General features: G+C 42.5%; 1 protein-coding gene across 4 annotated transcripts in view; it reads left to right on the top strand.

Moving 5' to 3' along the window:
* LOC115577155 (interleukin-1 receptor accessory protein-like 1) overlaps positions 1–21418 on the top strand; it is a 290011-nt gene that overhangs the window by 259068 nt on the left and 9525 nt on the right. For all 4 annotated transcript variants that reach the window (XM_030410010.1, XM_030410011.1, XM_030410013.1 and 1 more), the window contains 3 exons: positions 1207–1339; positions 11816–11961; positions 15850–15996. In XM_030410010.1, coding sequence (XP_030265870.1) covers positions 1207–1339; positions 11816–11961; positions 15850–15996 — 426 coding nt within the window. The remainder of the gene's footprint in view (positions 1–1206; positions 1340–11815; positions 11962–15849; positions 15997–21418) is intronic.

Here is a 21418-nt window from a genome sequence, read left to right as displayed (position 1 = left end):
CAAGTATAATTAAGTTGATAATGTGCATTTGATCTCCGACTTTGTGTGAATACAAAAGGAACATATATGTAGGCTGTATGAATTCATTAATCATGCTAATCACTGCCCTTAAAAGCTTTGCTGTACTTTTTCATTAAAACATTGTTTTAATTGTTTGCAGTGCTTCCTGCAGAATATGGTGATTGAAATTTAAATTTAAAAAGTATGGTCCGTCAGCGAAAGGAGCGGGAGGGACTGCTGAAGAGTATAAGAGCTTTTATGAAGGTACAGCAGTGCTGCAAAGTTGCCGTGGAAGAGTGTTGAAGAGAGTGTTTTAAAGTTTAAGAGGCCGTCAGGGAATTAGAAATGGGGTCTGGGATGGTTTAAGATGGTACCTCTGGAGAGTGAGAGACTGTTTTAGGAATTGATAGAATCAAGGAGGCTGTTATGGAGGTTTGAAGGGTAAAAATTGTAGTCTGAAAAGAGAAAAGGTGTTATAACAGGAAGCACATGTAAGTATAGGTTTTCGGGGATGGCACTCATTGATGCGGTATCACTTATGACCAGATATCCATCACCCGAGGGCACAGACAGAAGGTATCGATGTTGTTTATTGAAAGTAAAGATGCTGTTTCCTGCTGAGCTGCTGGCAACCAATACCTGTAACTTGGATGCAGCTAGAATAATGTGGGGATATTGAGTGGTTATTGTGTACATTCTCAGTCTGTTTCTTTTCTATATTGCACATTTTTAAGATGTATTATTTTGATGGTGGTGCAAAAACCACAGGACAATTTCCTATGGAGATTTTAGTGTAACACACACACACACAGCCATGTCACACAGCGCTGTGTCATCTGTAACAGTTGATACAGACAGTAGTAGTCATGGTACAGTCAATGCCAGGGAGCTAATTTGATAAAATTACAGTTTCTCCGGAGAGTTGATGTGCACTGATGCGAGGAAAATACGAGACTAGCCTGGTGTGTGGGCTAGCATAGAAACCAAGGGTAGCATCACATGACGCTGATGTGTGTTCCCCTTAAAATCAGTTTTGGGGGATTAGATAATGGCTTAGATGCAGGTAGCATCATTTAGAAGACATTATTGTGTCATGGTTCTCCCTTCTGCTTTTTATGTTGCTCCCTCTGTATCAGCATATTACACATATCACAGACATCCGCGTACCCAGGTGTAACCTCAAATCCTGTGTCTTTTCTCCTGCAGGAAGTCCCGTCAACCTGACATGCAGAGCCTTCTTTGGATACAGCGGAGACGTCAGTCCACTTATCTACTGGATGAAGGGGGAGAAGTTCATTGAGGACCTGGACGAGGAGCGGGTCCAGGAGAGCGAGATCAAGTAAGACTTTGAAAATTCCCCAATTTGGGGGTTTCAATCCTAATTGTTATTGGCGTATTGGAGTATGGTTTGTTAGACAAGAACTGACACAACCACCTTATAGATTTGGTGAAATTACCAAGCAAAATAGAACCAATATGAAAGAAAATGATGCATGTACATTTAAATCTATTCAATGTACATGTCTTCTAAACCTCTCAACATTCGAACAAGCATTGAACAGCACAATATAACAAATTCATGAGGTACTTCAAAAAGCTCCAGTGCTGAACTGGTAAACACCTATTTAAACCCAGTTACCACAACCATGTGACCGCACATCAGCACACGGAACAATAAAGGGAACTTTTCACTACCAAGCGACAATTTGAATGATTTTCATGAATGTTTTATGTAGCTGTTTAATAATGTAGACAGCCATGCATTCTTTATCATGTACAATATATATGCACAGTTCAGGCATTGCTCCATCAGTGATCAGCAATTACTCTGCCCTGAAATATGAGTGGAGGTGATAATAGCAGAGCAGCACAGCAGATGGAAACTCCAATTGAAAGTCCGCGTTGGCCTCCATATCCATTTGGGTGACCTCCATCTTTCGGCTCACACTCATCACTGGAAACCAAGTTCGTTTTTTTTTCTCCAAAATCAGGTGAAAACCTGACAGCCAGGCACACATACTGCCTGAAGCTGGTTGACCATCAGACAGTGCTATCTAATTGGCTGGTAGCAGGATATTTTTTTAAAGAGGAGCTCTCCTTGCTTTAGGTAACGATGCATTCAGGTCATACCGGAAAAACAAAACAGGTTTATATCGTGAAAACTTACAGTTGGTATAAAGAATATGGAAACTTCACTTTGTTATTGATCTCTACATTTCAAACAAACATATGAATCGTTTTCATCACATGATGTATTCTTTCTTTATAAGAACTTTATACTTAGCTTCACATCAGGTAACAGCTGCATGAATGTTTTACTTATAGTCGAACTGTCGATGCTTGCTGTGGAAAAAGTAAAAAAAATTGGGAGAAACCAGACTACAGAAAACCGCTCAAGGTGCATGCAGCGTTGGCTGAATGACAAGCTAATGTTTTCTGATTGTGGGGGCTCTTTGTTTTGGCCCGCGCTACATTCAGGTCATATTGGAGGAGGTGGACCAAGTGAAGGACAAAGTGTTGTTTTAGTTTGCAAACATTGACACATGGAACTCATCCAGGATATTTTTCGTTGATTAGCAGTGAACAGACGACAGCAGTCATTGCTTACTTTTGCTAGTATACAGTAGCCATCTCTTTTTTTTTCCATCTTTGACTGTTAAATGCTTTGCTGTGGTCTTGTGATGATACTAATAAAAACAAATTATATACATAGATGGATGATTAGATACAGAATCACAAAAAAAAAAAAAGTTATTATTCCAGGTTTGACGAAAACCTGGATAAATACAGGGGTGCTACTGCAGTCTGGTACAGCAGCAAATACAAAGTGTCAGATTGTCAGATGAAGTGGGAGCAGAAGAGACTTCCAGAAGAAAAGACGATTCAAAAATATTGAAATAAATGGAACACATATCTTGGCAGATGTACATGTGGGAAGGGTGTTCAAAATTAACTCAACTGCCTTGTTTGTGCAGTGGTGTGGTCACCTTCTCCCAGATGTTATAATAAAAAATGTGAGCAACAAATAATCTTTCATTGAGTTTTAACAGTAGGAAGGAAATTGTTTTGGGGGTTTTTTGCACTCCTGTTGCCACCAGGGTTTTCGAGCATTAATGTGAATGGATTAAGAAAGCAAAGATCAGAAACTGTTCCCATTAAGTGGCATCTGGCTATGATTTTGGTTTATTTGTCCAGGTTTTGAGATGTCTGTGTCTGAAATCTCAAAGGACACGTGCCTGGGTTTGCAAAGAAAGTACAATTTGTGGCATAAAAATGGTGATATCTCCGGTTCTGCCGTTTCGATTTTTTATCAATTGTTTTCAAACTGTTAGAAAGGAGTCCAGCAGGTTAATAGGAGTGCAATGCTGGACCAGTGGACGACTTTTTCAAAACCAGGTGTCTGCATTACCCACAATGCAACTTAATCACTGAGTGACATCACTGGAGGCCATTTATTTCACTGCATGTAGCTTCCTTGTGAGAAACAAAAGGCTTCATACTTTATTCTAACCAAGAACTCCTTAAAACCTGTAACCACACCTGTAAAATTAAAGTTACCCTTTAAGAGAAGAATAGATTTATTTGCTGTTAATGAATTTTCCAGCTTAATATTTGTTCAGATAGACATTTTTGCTGTTGTGTCTGATTGTACTTTCACACACCCTTTCATATCCAGCTCCGCTGCACTTACTTTGACAGTCCCCCGCACATGACTAGAAGATCCCTGTTGCCGACAAATGCCGTCTAATGAAAAGGTTAACTGTAAGCAGCGTGACAAGGCTGGGAGGAGAGTTAGCGGCCCAGCCAGTGACCTGGCATTTCGAGATGTCTCTATTAGCCTTCTAGCACACCGCGTCCGGCTCTCAGCAACGCTCTCTGTTGTGAAGGACACCAGGCCAATTAGAGCCTACAGGATTTAGGGGGGGCTGTGGAGGTGGGCAGGGGACAGGTGGCAGCATTGGGTGAGTGGTAAAATAAAGATAAGAAGAGAGCGTACAGAGGAGTGCTTTACATGCCGTTAGAAACCTAAACCAAACAAGGCAATAGATTAAAACTGTGACCGTGAGCTACTTTGAAAGTGTGTGTGTGTGTATGTGTGTGTGGGTGTGTGTGTGTGTGTTTACGTGTGTGTGTGTGTTTACGTGTGTGTTTACATGTGTGTGTGTGTGTTTACGTGTGTGCAGGGGCAGAAGGGAGGAGGCTTGTGTGCACGCAGTGGGTGCCCACGGTTCACTCAAGTTTTTCAAGTGCATATTTTTGTTGTGTGCCACCGCGTGATACTGTCTCCTGTGTGTTTTTTTATTTATTTAATTTTTTTCTTCCCATTTGAATGTGCACCACTTCAAACCCCCCAGCTCCCTGACATCATTCCATGAGCTTTTAGCTTTGAAATGGAAATTAATCACACAGGAGTATTCCCTGAAGGGCCGCCCGTAATACATGAAATGGAGCTTTTGGCACAATGTTTCACCAACTGAGATTCTGGGTTGATATAAAAAATGTTGTGGCTGCAGAACAAGACTGCATGGATCTCGGAGGTGAAGTCACAGCAGGAATGCAGACATAAAGGCCGTGCTGTTGAAGTTTGAGAACCAGAAGAAGTTTCAGTCCCCGGTGCAGGGGCCTTTAGCGCCCTTTTGAGCAACAGTTCAAGTGTAAAATTTCATTTTCCAACTCTAATTAATTCTCTCCCAGATATATTCATGGGAAATCAGGGTGCTTATATTCCAGCGATGCTTCCACTGCCTTTTAGCACTGAAAACCAAGTACTGCTTAGCATTTTACAGTCTGACACTGATGCCTCAGTTTCAGGCAAACAATCATATAAACCTGTTGAGATTATTTAATTTGGTGGTTTAACGGAGACACTCTTTGCAGGAGTAGAGGAAGTCTGTCTCAAGCTACATTTTTGCTATTTTTCCTGTATATGGGACAATGCCCATTGATGAGCATTAAAAGAATAATTAGACAATTTAAGAAATGTGCTGATTCAATTTTTTCCCGTAAAAAGCTCAAAACCACTCTATTTTCTGTGCAGTGGGCTTGTGGTTTCGCCTTGTTTTCAGTCTTTATGCTAAGCTGAGCTAGTTCAAGCTTCATATTCTCCATACTGACATGGGAGTGGTATCGATCTCTCTCACTCCACTCGGTTGCCTGTTCTCCAAGGATCACTTGTGCTTGGTCTGCCACAACGTTTAGGTAGGTGTTTGATGTCAGAGTAACATCTACATGAATTCTAGGACCTAAGGTTTCCCAGCAGAATACTGCATGGGAACAAGATCATCAATATTATTTATTAGTTTAAATGTTGACTGGTCAGTGTAAACGTATCAGAAAATCCAAACTCCAAAGCATGATTCTTAATACTTGAGGTGTGAGACCTTAATCCTTGAAAACCTGTATCAGACCTGTACATCTTATCATATCAGCATGAAAAGGTGAACTCCAAGCTGACACCTATGGGTTGATCTGTCATTCAGTTTAGTTTGAATAGCTGCATTTATCTGATTCAAATGTACTTTTTGGATTAAGTAAGGAGATGTACAGACAGCTAAAAAACTATTTTTATCAAGCATCAGCCAGTGAGACATTTAAAAACAACGCACAGCATGACAAGCATGATGTATTTAAAATGTTCAGGTGTCACTGAGGCTGCTTGGAGAGACTGCACTTGATAATATCAGGTAGAGATAGATTGCATTGCTTGGAGATGATGATAGGATCTCATATGATCCTTATGTAGCAGGTTTCAAAGCAGGCATGGTATGTGAGACGTTTTTCATGTGCGAGATGATTAACGATGCTGTATTATTTTGCCCTGCAGCAATGGCGCAGGGTGCTTTCATCCCCACTATAGGTCAGGCGAACCTCGCTCATGATTTTTTGGACTTTACCCAAATTAGAAAATGAAATTTACACTAAACCTGATTTTGGATCTTTGGTTGTTTTACCATATGAAGTCCGAAAACCGAACTCAAACTTTAAGATGTTTTTCCAGATTAGCCTCAGGTGCTTTTCCTTGAGCATCTCAGTGAGTCATTGTGTTGCCTCCTCGCTGTGTACAGGATCCTGGTGTACTTTCATCTCGATCCAGCAACACAGCACCAGTTTACTGCTGCCCTCAACCTTTATGCACACCACCTGCCAGATGTTCGTGTGGGTGTGTTCACCCTCCGTGGCTCCTCTTTCTCCAGGTCTTTATTATCTCTGTGACACACGTGAATCTTCACTTGTTTGTGGAAACACAGACAGTCCACCACTCAAAACTAACAAGTATGATGGATCTGCTTTTTCCTTTGCCAACAACCTACAGCCTATGTTGAGTCACACATGGGTGCCGCCTCTTTAAAAAGCCATCAGCATGGATCTATATCCCAACCTTGAGGAGCCTCGTCTCTCAGCATGACTGGCAGCGCAATGGAGAAGGATGAGTATCAGGAGAAGCTCACAGGACTTAAGAGAAAGGGCTGAATTAATTTCGCTCCCACACACGTAGTCAAACAAGTCTGAATCCAGGTAACCTCTGTGCTTTCCTTCAGAAGACCAGCTTAAAAAGCACTTCTTGATGATTAGTTTTTTATGAAGCAGCCAGTCCATATAGCTACAAAATGATTAGCTCTAATGGGCCTTCATTGTGCATGGTCAATAAAAGGGATTTCACTGCGAGTGTGATATTTTCTCTGTGGGATACCAATTATTAGCAGCACTTTGTAAAGCTAATGTGAGATATTGCCATGGCAGCCGTGGTTGTATTTTAGTTTGTCTTTATCTCCCCAACACTTCAAAATCTGCTTTGTTTAGTCTGTTCATTGATCAGCAAGAATTAGATGAGTTTTCATATTCAGATGCCCCGCGGCAGGCACCAGCTGAATGCCCAAGTGGCACTAGTACCTTTTCGCACTATTAGCCCCATGCATCATTAAACAGGGCTTTGAAATAGATGCAATTTTTGTAACCTGGAAAAGATTATCTCCTCATATATCATCCCTACTTTTGCACAGTAACCCCAGCAGGAGATTCAGCTCTTTTAAGCATCATTGTTTTCCTGTTGTTTTCCTCTTGGCATGTGGGTTTCTAACAAATGCCTTCTGTAGTGCTGGGTCTATTTTGCCACGTAGAAGTCTTTCTAAGATGAGCTGATTGAGCGGCATTCCTTTTACATCTTTAGTAAATATGTTTTTCAACATCTAATATGTCATGAGCCCATTATTGTCCAAAGTGGATTTTTGCATTTTCCCATACAGCTTTAAAGAACTAGTGGGGGCTGTGGGGCTTTTCTTTAAAATGTTAAATATAGTGGTTGGTCATTAACAGATTTAAAAATTATTATATGAAAATCAACTGCATGGAAATGGGAGGTGGCAACTACCAAAACTACAAATACAATTGATGCAGCACATTTCACAACACAAACACTAGATGAAGTAAAAATGTATGAAAAAAAATAATTCCAACTTCTTTTCTCTCCCTTTCGTTCTCTACCACGGCACCATATTGCTTTGATGTCAGATGTGTTTATGTTGCCAAATTCTTACCTGAGTTTCTGATTTAGAATTCTGACTTTATTGGCCCTTTCATTGCACGTTTATGCAGTGGAGATTTGTATTGCACCTTTTATGCCTGGTAATCATCAGCAGCATTGTCATTTTGAGCCTGTTAACATGCAAATGTTAGGATTAAGATCAAGGCACAGCTGTGTCTAAGTAGAGCCTCATCCCAACTAGCATGGCTGCAGATTCTTGTCTTGTTGTAAGTTTTGAAAATCGAGCATTACCTTTCATCTCTGAGGCTGACAGCAGTCGTTGCTTTTGATTCCACACCACAACTTCAATCAGTTTATTTAGAGTCTTGTTAAATCTTGCTTTGTACTGCTGCTTTAGCTCCAACGCTGTAACAAACTCGCTATCACACATCTGATTTAGTTCAGAGTTGTAAAAAAGCTTTAAAAAACATACCTGACAAAAACCACATCGGCTGATGTCTAAGATGAAAAAGGCTTGAGCTTCAACTAAAGATTACGAACCAGCAGCAATGCTCTTGTAGTTTTGTTGAAAAGTGCTTAATTTGTTGAAAAGTGTTCATGAATTTCTTGACATTTTGAGGGTATGGGTGACTCTGCTCCCGATGGCTTGTTAGCACTGCCAGTGTGTTCCCTTGAAGCCATCTAAATTCAGCTTGATGCTGTTCTTACTTCTCATTTAAATGAAGAAGTCACTGCTAATGATGTGGGGGCCACTAAAATCAATTTTTGCTAATGAACGCAACACCCTGCCAAGTATCCAGTGTTGGAAAATAAGCAGCAAGTATCACAGTGTCCTTCCAGTACAGTCAGTGTTCTCATAGTCAAAGAAGCATCTTCTAGTCTTTTGGATTTATAAAAGAAACCTCAAAAGAGGTTTGTATTCCCTCATGGCAAAATGTTATGTGATCGGTCGGCGATGTAGTGCATCATGACAGTCACACTATTATCCCCGTACCAACATGTCACAACCAATAGACATCAGGAGTCTCAGCAAGTCAACGGAGAATAATTTTTCATGAGGGAAAATCTGTCATGAGTCATATAATGCTGGCCTCTTGTCAGTCACGGACTGTCAGCTCCTCCCTTTTGTTGTGTACTTTCGTTCTATTGATGAACTGTAAGTGTACACTACCAGTCAAAAGTTTGGACCCACCGTCTCATTTAATGTTTTTTCTTTATTCATGACCATTTACATTGTAGCTTCTCACTGAAGGCATCAAAACTATGAATGAACACATATGGAATTATGTAGTAAACAAAAAAGTGTGAAATAACTCTAAATATGTTTCATAATTTAGATTCCTCAAAGTAGCCACCCTTTGCTTTATTGACAGCGCTGCAAACCCTTGGCCTTCTCTCAATGAAGTCAGGGTTCATTTGTGGAATTTCTCGCCTTTTTAATGGGGTTGGGACCATCACTTGTGTTGTGCAGAAGTCAGGTTGGTACACAGCTGACAGCACTATTTGACAACTGTTAGAATTCATATTATGGCAAGAACCAATCAGCTAAGTAAAGAGAAATGACAGTCCATCACTTCTTTAAGAAATGAAGGTCAGTCAGTCCGGAAAATTGCAAAAACTTTTAATGTGTCCCCAAGTGCAGTCGCAAAAACCATCAAGGGCTACGACGAAACTGGCTCATATGAGGACCGCCCCAGGAAAGGAAGACCAAGAGTCACCTCTGCTGCGGAGGATAAGTTCATCCGAGTCACCAGGTTCAGAAATCACAAGTAAACAGCACCTCAGATTAGAGCCGAGATGAATACCACACAGAGTTCTAGTAGTTTAGTTGTACTGTCATTTATTTTTCAAAAGGACAATGACCCCAAACACACCTCCAGGCTGTGTAAGGGCTATTTGTCCAAGAGGGAGAGTGATGGAGTGCTGCGCCAGATAACCTGGCCTCTACCATCCAATCGAGATGGTTTGGGATGAGATGGAGCGCAGAGTGAAGGCAAAAGGAATTAAACTAAGCATCTGTCTGATGTAGTTATCTGCGTAATTTTGACTGGAGAAAGATAGGTGTAAAGGTTCACAGTCAAGTGCAAAGTAAGTTTACCCAGAAAGTGTCAGTGTCTCAGAATTGCACCTCAGATGGATGTTTATAATTCCAAGGTCACGATTTATGGATTTTGGGATGCCTACTGTAGACACAACCCACATTTCCTCGGGGCAAACTCTTCTTTTTGCCAGAAAAATCCATATTTTATTAGAGTCAGTACTCTCTACTTATGACTTTTTGACTGCCTGGAGTCTAGAGTTATTGTTTTCCATAGTTTTTTTTATTTAGGTTTTTGTTGGGAAATTTGATCCGACTTTGTTATTTGGAATCTGCAGTCACGGGGCATACCTACAAACACTGGGAACATGAAATTAAAAAACACACCTTCAGCTCTGCTTTTTCTCCGACATTTTCAGCCGGCTTCTTTGTTCTACGGGTTTTTTTTCTCATCCCAATCAGACTTCTTAAACAAAGACTCTGAAGTGACTTTGATGTACACCTCATAGTCAGTAATGAGGCGTTTGGACCCGCTGTTTTGGCAACGGTTGGAAGACATATTGGTGTTGAAATGTTACCAAACAGCTTGCATGTTGGTTTCATTCTACCAAACCATGAGTCATAAACCCATAATAGCTTTGAGCAGACAGCGATACAGCAGTTGGCTCCGTTTGATTAATTGATGGTTCTTTACCACCATCAGTTGTCATTGGCTCAGGCGATGAATCCTCCTTTCATCAACACCACACACATCCAGTGTTTTCTAATCTGCCTGGGTCCAAATCAAACCGCAAACACGGATTATTTCTTCTTCAGAGTGGGATTGCTCCAAAAGTCAACAGTGCCTCCCTTGTTACCCCAGGCAAACACTTTCTGCATGTATTTTCTAAAGCAAAAGAAGGGGAACTGAAAGAAGCAATTATTCTTGACTCTCTTGAGTACAAATGAGCACAGCTGAACAATCTGACAATTTCCACCTTTGATTTGTCCATTTTCCACGCGGCCTGTTAGAGCTGCTATCCCCCGTATCACAACAGGCACACACATTCATCACTACCCTGGTGAATTAGGAGGTAAATCAAGTTTAGAACAATGATTTTGTGACTTAAGAAGCATTTCTTTGTCTTGTTTACTCACAGTTGTTGTCTTTTGAAAACAGCCTTTGGACTAGGCAGATTTTAATGATGGCATGCTGATGAAAGCTCCAGCAATCAGTATTTTAGATGGAATGGGAAAGGTGCTGCGTTTTGTGATAAACATACTTCCCCGACTCCGCATTTCCACTCGGCTCTGCTGAGCTCTTTAGAGCATATTGGTCTCTTTTATCTCATTGTTTTGTTTTTACAACCTGCTTTGAAAAAAGCTACCGGCACAGCAGCAAATGGCAGACAGTCAGGGTCGGAGCCTGGCTATTGGAGGAAGTGGAGCCTGAGGCAGCTAAATGAGGGGGAATACGAGACTTACATTCTGCTGGACGTGGGAGTATGCAGCTGTTTGCCAACATATCATCAAATGTGAAGTTTTTTCCGCTTGTTCCTCTGGGTTAAAGATGCGTTGATTGGTTTTGGCCACTTTGAGGGCAGCACGTTAAGCCCGTAAACACAACATTGTGATATTTTAAACTTTTGAAGTTGATAGAGCGAATATATCGGCGAACAGTTACCTATTTACCAGTCACAGAGCAACATTAGAATGGATATGGAGTAATGTTTCTGCCCCCCTCATGTGTGTAAGTCCATTATTCATTGTCCTTCACTCTCTGTTTTGGTCTCCACCAGCTATCAAATTACATATTTTACTCAGTCTTCAAAAGTTAGCCTCTTACTTCTCTCTGTCCACCATCTTGGATTACTCACTGAAAACCTTATGTGGCTGAGAACAAGGTTTATGAGAATCGAAAGAGTGAAGCAAAACATTAAAGTTGTTGAGACTGCTCATAATTCACTTTGGGTTCAGCTCGTCAAGTATAATCGTTTTCCAATATTTAAAATGAAAATGTTTGTGTGAAATGTATTCATTTTCTGAATTCAATGCTGGAAGAATTTGGTCAACTAATGGCGTAATAGACATACACAACCACTTAACAGAATATAATGAAAGTCATTTCTTATGAGAATAATCTTAGAAACGTTAAACTGATTGAGCCAAAATCAGTGACAGGTGTGTCAGATTGTCAGTGAAACCTAGCTTTTTGTTCATTCATTTAATGATGAAAACACTTGTTTAACCGGCTACCTCTATCTACTTCACTCACTACAAACCCTGCCTTCTGTGCTCTCTGCCACACCCTGCAGGACAATCCGGGAGCACCTGGGCGAGCAGGAAGTTTCCATCTCCCTGACAATAGATTCCCTGGAGGAGAGCGACCTCGGCAACTACTCGTGCTACGTGGAGAACGGCAACGGGCGGCGACAGGCCAACATCCAGCTCACCAAGAAAGGTGAGGCGAGTGAGGACACAAACCAGCACGAAGGTTAATGTGTGAGATGAGAATAAAGATGTTTAAAGCATATACAGTGTTTTACCGTGAATCTAGCCGATGGATAAAAAAGCCTTGATATTTAATAATGGCATGTTAGAGCTTTGGAGGTGAGAAGCGGAGTTTAATACCCCCAGGCCTTTGCTCTGACAGTACAGTGAATCTCTCGCAGCAATTTATGGAATACAAAGAAGAACAACTAGTGGGATTGTGGGATTTGACCAGTTGTTTCTCGCCTCGGGGAGAGAAAAAAAATGGGACAGTATTGTAGATAGTGCAGAAAGCCTATTCATCCACCTCAGCCTGAGGAGGTATTAGTGTGAAGGCAAAGAAAAAAAGCGCTTTCAGAGAGATGCAGCCTTCGGTGTTATGATTCCTGACAAGCTGTTTGACTATCTGGGAATGACCTCCCCCATCACACACACACACACACCCACACACCCACACACCCACACACAAAAGTCCTTCTTTGATTGCCAAACTCTCACTCAGACATTTTCTCATCACTGATCACTAGCTACTGTTGCCTTTCCCCCTTGTCCATGTCTTTTTATTCAAGCAAACATTTTTGAGTTTTACCTCTGATTTCGCCTCGCTGAGGATGACTGAAAGTTTGATTCTGTGTTGATTTCAAATAGAGACGCACACTTTCCAGTGTGGTTATATAAGCAAGATTTTTTACTTTTTTAGCGAGGCTAGGGGGGTCTCTGCATCCTTAAAGTTGTCAGTGTTGAATACATTTACATAGTAAGATATTTTTCCTCTCTTTTAAGCTCGCAGCTTTGGATCCAGCTTTGATGGCAGCCCAGTTCCCCTCCATTTGCTATATTAAAGGGGTTTATGCTGCACAGTCGAATCTCAGAATAAACCAGAGAAGATTAGCCTGGTTCTCGCAGGATTGTGGGTCTACAAGAAATCATCCGGTTCACTCTTTTTATTTATTTTTTTCCTTTTTTATTTGCTGCATCCACGGTGTGGTGCAGCACAAGGCCAGTCAGCGTTCACGCTGTCTTTTTATGTAAGTCAAACTTCTCCTTGCTTGTGAAGACAGCACACGACACAAATTTGAATTTGATTTGAATTTGCTCGTCTCAGTGCCGAATCAATCAGAATATGTCTTCACTTGTAAAGTCAGCACGGAGATGCGCCCCTATTTCCACTTCTTATACAACTTCTTGTAGACTTGAAGTTGCGATTTTCCAAGTCCTCCTGACCAATTTTCTCCAGCAGCTGCAAAAATCCACAGATATTTTTTCTCTCACAACAACAGCAACATCAGCTTGTTGACAGCTGCCGATAATGTACAAGATTCGCAAACATGGGAAGCAGCGTGCAAACTCAGCTCTCACAATCCTCACCGGTGCTCTCCGGTTTTATTTTACCATTCGACTCCTACTCTGCCTTTCCCTCGTCTCTTTTTTCATCTCCCTCCCTTGACAACAGAGAGAGAGATGAAGGAATGGAGGGAGAGAAAGCGGTGATAAATCGCCCCGATGCCATGTGGCTCCATCAAATCCAGCCTTCTAGTCGTCAGGAGCTAATTTGTCTTAATCCGTCCCACTGCAGCACTGCTACAATATGGATGCCAGGGCAGAGAAGAATTGGCCTCCTCCGCTGTAATCTCTGCTGCTTGAGGAGCAGCTGGCTCGTTACACTGTCCAGATATCTGAGGAGAGGAGCAGTGTTCACTGGGGCGGGAGGGCAGAGAGGACATTGAGGAGTAAAGTGGAGAATCGGCGTTGCTCGGATCCAGGTTTTTGGCGTACTAGTTAGCTGCTACACCTCTCTCCGAAAAGTAAACAAATTCAGAACGAGTCCCAGGCTGAGAGGGAAGACGACGAGACAAAAGGAGGAAGTCAGAAAACTCAATAGGGAAACCCGTGTTCAGTGTGCCTCAAGTTTGTTTGCTCTTTTGTTTTGCGTACGTGCGCGTCCGTCCGTCCGTCCGTAGGTTCGGCTGAAGGTCGTCGCCCAGACAGGCGTGATGAACCGGCGCGGGCCACGCTCGTTAGCTCTATGGAACATCATCCTTCATCATGGGAGCTGTCAGCCTGATGGCCGCTGCAGTGGAATGGGCATCGCGCACTCCAACGAGGTTAAATGTGCATCAGTGATGGATGGTGATGCGCGCGAGTCCTCTCCGTCCATGTTTATGCGTGCGTGCGCGCGTGTGCGGAATCGCTGCAATTCCAGCCTTTTACTGTTGTCCATTAGTCAGCCAATGAAGGCTGACCACCCGGGTTTTGCGAGGCGTAGCCAAGAGGGAATGTTGAGCTGCGAACGATGGAGTGACATCCAACAGAAAACACTGTAAAAAAAAAAGAAAGCCTTGAAAAAGAGACAAGATTGCGAAAAGACAAAGCAAACGACTCGGTTTTCAAGGCGAGTTACCAGACCATGGAGCTTAATGGTTGAGTCCATTGTCCTGTAGTGTAAAATATCACCTTTCATCCTCCTCAATAACACTACTAGTCTGGGCTTCTACTCAATAGCTTTGTCTTGTGAACCTCTTCCTAAAGTAACACGATTTAGAATAATCGGTCCTGTAAAGCTGAAATATATGAGTCCTGCAGTGCCTTGAATTCAGCTCCCACTGATGCTTTTCATGAGTTCACATCAGGCTACAGTGATGACGGATGGCGGGGGAGAGCGGAGTGCTTCGATCTGTCGTGGAACAGGCGGTTCAGCTAACAGCCCCGAGCATATTTCCTCGCCTCGTACCTCTCTGCATCCGCACACACATGTAACCGATCTTCATAAGGTGGCGGTTTGATCTGTCACATGCTATTGTCGCGCCGGCTGCCTCGATGGGATTTTTTTTTTTATTATCCAATCAAGCCAGGAGGCAGTAAGTGACGGGTATAGAAGTCGTTACACTTTTATTCCGGTTGGAGTTATGTGTCATCTGGATACAATCCAGCCACAATGAGAACACGAGCAACAAGAAAAGATGGGGGGGGGGGGGGGGAAGAAAAAATCCAATCACGCACTGGATGAATACAGCCACAGATGCTTTCTATGCCTTTTTTCCCACAAATACGGAGGTACTGCAAAGATTCACATGGCAAAGAATCTTTGAACAATGGCTCATGCAACTTTACTCATCCATCATGACTGCATTACGCATCATTTCACATGTATTGGCGTTCTACAGTTGGATTGGTGGTCGGGCTCCTGTAGATGCAGGGTCACCCCAAAGTTTATTAATTTCTATAGGAGCGACTGTGATCTATGATATGTTTGTGAAATATGCCTCAAGTACGATCAAAAATTGTAGCTTTTGGCCAGATATTGGACAGATAATCAGCATAAGCAAAGCTAACATTAATTGCGTGCTGACTGTGTAACATATAGAGTGCCCGCATAATGTCGGTGATTCATGTGTCTCTCAACAGAACCTTTCACAAAACTGTTTACACACCTGGCAGGCCGTTTGTCACCATTCATTATTGGTCCTGTTGCTGTCTAGATATTGTGATGTGCGCGTATAAAAACTGAGAAAATTAGATTCCCTCCCACATTCTCAATGGCTTTTCTATCCATCTGTAAAGAAATGCGTTTCCTTGCACTTAACACAAGGGATGTACATCCAAAAACTACGGACACCAAACAACCAAACTGTCCAGAAACAACACATTTATATACATGAGTGCTGACAGAAACGAGGGAGAGGAAGATTATGAAGTGTAATTGCAATTTTCTTGAGTTGTTGTAGTCTCAGCCATATAAACCCGGTTTAAAACTGAATGCTTTGTGTGGTTTGCCAGTTATCTAGCACCACTTTAACCTTTCCTTGTTTCTCTCCCGCCTTCCCTCCCTTCCTCCCTCTTGTTGGTGTCGCCACATTAGCAGAGCTGATGTACACGGTGGAGCTGGCCGGGGGTCTGGGAGCCATCCTGCTGCTGCTGATCTGTCTGGTCACACTGTACAAGTGCTACAGGATCGAGCTCATGCTCTTCTACAGGAACCACTTTGGCAGTGAGGATATAGACGGAGGTAAGATGAGATAAAGGTGCAAGACGAAAATTGACTTCGCACCGTCATACAATAATCTTCCATAATCTGCGATACCACCGTGTTTGCTGTTTAGTGGGTGACTTCTAAAGCGCTCTACGCTGCTTGTGAAAGCATCCCTTCTTTCCTCAGAAGGAATCAAATCCCAGACCGGAGCAGTATCAGCGCTGCTCTGCGTGCATATTTATTTTTACTCAAAGAACACCTGGGCTATTTTTCATATCTTAAAGCCGCATGTGGCACTATTTTTATGTAAATACGCAGCTGCTTTATCAGTTGAAACGACACAGAAAAGAGCCTCCCATCGCTCCCAACTCAGAAAATCTGTTGTCGATTTCAGGGAATCCTCCCAAACTCACTGGAAGAGCCAAATCAAGAAGTTGTATGCAGAATATTGTGCAAACTGTCTCCTTAACAGCAGCAAACAACCCACCAGTCTTTGATGTGGCTCCTTTTCTTGTCAAATTTGCATCCTTGTAAAAAACTAATCACAAGCCAGCCTTGTAAAAATGCTCATGCTGGGCGCTGTTTCCTGACATCACAACGCACAACTTTTGGGTAATGAAGTTCAGGTTTTCAAACGGTTCCCTCACACTGCGTCTCCGAGCCCCCAACAGGCAAAAGTTGCCGAGTTTAGCTTTAAAAGGAAATGCGGCCTTGATCACTTAAACACTGTGAATAAAGCGGCTCCTGGTGATGTGCTTTGTGTTTTTCAGGGTACATTTGGTTGTGGGATAAACCAGCGAAAAAACACAAAATAATGTGAATGTTAAAATTGTGAAATGTTTGTCAAGCTGCAAATATGCCATCTGCTGCTCAGTAAACGTCTCTGTTACACGTTACAATATCTTCTGGACCGATGCGCCTGCTGTGATTTGCGATATTTCGTGTCTAATTCAAGTGCTGCTACCAGACGTCTGCCCCTCAATGGTATGATCCTAAATCAGGATTCGGAGAGTTTTAGTGCTTCTATCTGAGGTGTATATAGTATTCCATCCAGCCTGTATGTTTCCACAGCAGCTACAATGGCATGTGACAGCAGAGAATCTTCACGTTGCGGTGTCAGTGCCTCTGAATAAGGCAGCAGTGGCAGTGTCGGGGAGTGAATGAGGAAAAAAGGCCATTGTACACAGGGAAACAGACTCTCCTGTTTACCAATGCTTTGGCTTTGCTTTTTGCACCCAAACAAGCTGCCAGTTTCTATTTATTGTGAGCATCCTGCTATCATGAAGTGATGAGGAAGAAGGAAGTGAATTATAACATCCATGATTTTGAAAGGTTACCAGCTGTGCTGGTGTCTAAGATACTTTTAAAGCTTTTAACACCGATGATTGTTTCATACTTTATTGTGACGATTGTAAACAGTTAACAGTAGATTTAAAAGGGGATTGTATTTATTGGCGCAGTGCTTTAGTTTTTGTCAGGAGGAGAAGATATTGCACCAGTGTTGCTCCGGCTGATCTCTGTACTCTGCTAGACGAAGTCACACCAAGTTATTCTGTTGTTGATAGAGGATGTGTCAGCTTTCTTTTACTTAAGTAGACAAGTTGAGGCAAACCCAGAGAACACAGCAAACCTCAGATATCAGATGTTAAACAGAATTCTGCAGAAAACAAGAAAAAGAGGGGTTCTGTTGTGATTCTGCATATGTACGGCTATGTCTGCTGCAGATGGTTTACCATGTACCCGCATGCAAACTGCACGTGAGCAAGTGCAAGAGCGAGAGGATGCTTTATTCTGCTGAACACTGTCTGTAAAGCAAATCCAAACACAGTCCCTGTGCCAGACAGAAACATTAACTCTGAGGCCCCATCAGCAATAGTAAAAGAGAGGGGGGAAAAAAACTCTGATTGGGCCTTGTGGATGAGTCTTGGTTTGAGAATGCATCAAACTGAGACAAGGAGCAAGTTTTAATTTGATTCCCCTGTAATGAGTCTCTCAAGTAGCAGTGCAGCAGTGAATTCAGGGGGAAATGAGATTAGTTCAGAGCGGCTGAGGGACTGTACGTAGTGGAAAGAAAGACAGCAGGAGAGTTATGAGCGTTAAAAGGTAAAAAGTATTCCGTACCCGGCTCCTCTCCTCATACACTCTCAGCTCTGTTTAACTGTGATGGCTGCTACATCAGACGTTTGAATGAAAGTCATTACCTCTGGCTGTGTTGGGCTTCCGGCCTCGGAAAGCGGAGCTTTGCCGTAATGGCTGGCCCAGGGGCGGTTATGTTGAAAAAGGGAAGAAAAAAATGTCGGGCCTTGAACTTAATGCCAAACAGCAATTGTCTCCTTTAATTGTGCCACCCGAGTGAGTGCTTGAAGAGAGAGAAACAGATTTTCAATTTGTTCTCCAGTATAAGGGGATCAGGTTCAATAAGACACAGCACGCTGCCTCCGGAGCTCTCAGGAGACCCCAGATACTTTCCTCCACGCCGCGGTCGATTAGATCACTTCACTGCCACCTCTGACGGTCACGCGTGCACACACTCGCACCAGGAAGTCATCTCCGACTACCAATGCTGGCGTACTGCAGGTGAACGGTGAAGGATACCAAACTGGAGACGGTTGCCAGTTGAGTGGAGACAAATAGTTGCTAAGCATTGGCAGGGAGAGGTTAACCGAGAGCCCATCTCTATGGTAATCGCTGCACTTACAAGGAGAAGTAGCTGCATGTAAGATACAGTTGCACACACATATTTTTCATTAATAAAGCCCCTCAAGCCAGAGTCTAAGATGCACAGGAATTTTTTTTCTTTTTTCCGCAACATAAATCTGCACGCGCTGCCAAGAAAGTGCTCGTGCTTCATTGTGGCCACTCGAAGAGCTAATTGAACGCCTGCCTCCCTCTTCTGCCAGATGTAAAATTGTAAGCTTTAAGTAACAATAGGAGGGGACTGTCAGCTATTTGTCAGCAGCGCAATTTAGTTAAAGACCACTCAGTTGTCACATTGTGTGGGTGTCAGTGGAATCAATAATAGGCCTCGCAATGACAACAGCCGAGCAAGCTTGTCAAGGAGGTGGGAACTCATCAACACTCTGCCATAAATACCAATGTCAGCGCGGCGCGGAGTTACGAGGCTCCGTCTGTGCTCACTCTAGTTTGGTGATACCGCGCACTAATAACTGTAATGTATCCTGTTAGATTTGCATATTTAAGATGCAGAGGTAGACACGAAGTTGCTCATTTACGTTCGAAAAGGTCAAGTGTTGTGTGGTCGTTCCAAAGTGATATTTTCATATTCAGCAGAAGGCGGACAAACAAATTAAAAGTTTACACTAAATAGCGTCTGTGTGGGTGAAATATTGATTATCACACTTAAATATATTGACACTTTATTCCAAGAATATAAAAATACATAGTGCTGATGCAAGTGGTTTAAGTCATTTATAAAGCATAAACACCAAACATTGCCAGGATTAACTGCATCACTTGGTTGTACAGTAAGTCAGAAAAAGGACATTATAAACTTTCTGTACATCTTATAGTGCCCTATTTACTTAAGAATTGATTAGTCCTGTAAATTATCATCAGTCCCAGCCCTGTGTATGCTCAGTTATTTTCTATTAGCTTTACCTATCTGAAACTACTACAGTATAGTTGAGAGCACTACCTTCATCATGTTCAGTTCTTGTTCCTGTTTCAGAGAGGTGTTTGAGGTCATTCTTTTGGCTGTTACATCGTGATACACTCAGAGATATACACTCATATTCAGCATTCCCCATTTATTTTGACGACAGCAAACTAGACTGCACTTGTTCTAGCATGTGTACCAAACAAACTATCAAGTGAGTGTACATGCAAAAGGAAAAAGGGATTTAAATATAATAAACACAGAGTGCAGTAAATCACACTGTATCTCTAAGGGAGTCTACTTTTCCACTGTCTGATGCAATGCCGTATTCTTCTGGCTAAATTAAATCTACGGAAAAAACAAAATGGTAAAAAAGAAGCGCTCAGCTGCTCATTAGCAGTCCACCTCATGAGCTTATGTAGCTTCCCAGTTAAGTGTGTGCGTTAGCGCCAATCCACTCTCCATTAACTGTAATGGAGCCCGGAGATATCCCAGAGATTACGCCTCCAACTCTCTTGGCGCTCTCCACCGTGAGTTCAAGAGTTCACAATCTAACTGTGGGCTCTCTATGCACATGCATATATTTCAGCACCACCCCTCCCTCCCTCCGAGTACAGCGAGTGCCAGTAGAGCCTTCACAGTCAGCGTGTGGGACGGAGGAGCGCTGGATGCGGTTTTGGAGGTGCTTTGCGCCCTCAGATGCACCTTGCCCGTCACCTGTAAGGAGTGACTCCTCGAGATGTAAGAGGAGGGGGTCATTCCGCCTTCGAGATTCACCCTCTGCCTCTACCTCTCCCTTATCGTTCTCTCTCTCTCTCGCTCTTTCCTCACTACAGACAAGTGACTCAGCTCCACCGAAATAATGCTTGATCTGCCCACACAGCTTTCATTTAAATGCTACCGGAGAAAAAAAAAACAGAGCGTGAGATTTATGTCGCCGCGAAGCAGAATATAAGCCTCAGAGTTAGTTATACTAAGTGATTATGAGGTTACATTTCAATTATTTTTACATGTCCCTGATGCTGTAAAATGAATTGCACTTTATAAAAACGAGTTAGATTAATTACGTGGTGTCATGTACGGAGCAGCGAGCACTTGCCAAATATCAAGATTACCCAACGGGGAGTGAGTGAATCTTGTTGACAGTCTCATGGCCCTGAGAGAGACAGGAGTGTAAAAATGGAGAGGATATTAAAAGCTTCAAAAATGCAATACAGTGCTAAGAATTGATCCTAAAATCCTCTTGAAACCCCGTCTGCTCTACTTTTCCTGACCTGACTCTCTCATCCTCAGGTCTTCTTCTATGTGGCCTTGACAGGTCCCCTCACAGCTCTTGCATCGCAGGTAGCCACCACAAAGTGAAGGGACCAGATTCATAATGAAGGCAGGAACTCGTACATCCAACGCCACCCGTGCCTCTAATGAGTTTACCTAAACGGCTGTGTTCACATTGCAGCTCCGAACGTCCCATTTCATATTTCTTGCTTCCCTTTGTGGCACAGAAACACACAGAATCTAATACTTTTTGCTTTTGATGAACATGGCGAACATTGTATCTGATTTGTGGCTGCTTAACGCACAGATGATGTGAGATATCCATCCCAGTGGTTTTCCCTCTACCGTCAGACTATGACAGTGAAAGAAATGTGTAGAAGTTCCCTGATTGCAATTTTGTTGGCAGACATCTTTATAACCTTTCTGTAATTAAAAATTTAATTAGATATTGATAATGAAACTGTGACTGTTAAGTAACTCTTACATTTGCTCAAAAACACATTTCAAAGGAGTAAAAACAGAAGGAACTTGTTTGTAATGTGCTGCAGTTGACGTGAGCGAATACGA

The sequence above is a fragment of the Sparus aurata genome, chromosome 24 (assembly GCF_900880675.1).
Source record: "Sparus aurata chromosome 24, fSpaAur1.1, whole genome shotgun sequence".
NCBI classification, from domain to species: domain Eukaryota; kingdom Metazoa; phylum Chordata; class Actinopteri; order Spariformes; family Sparidae; genus Sparus; species Sparus aurata.
Note: the sequence above shows the minus strand (reverse complement) of the source record. Positions and strands in the feature narration are given on the sequence as shown.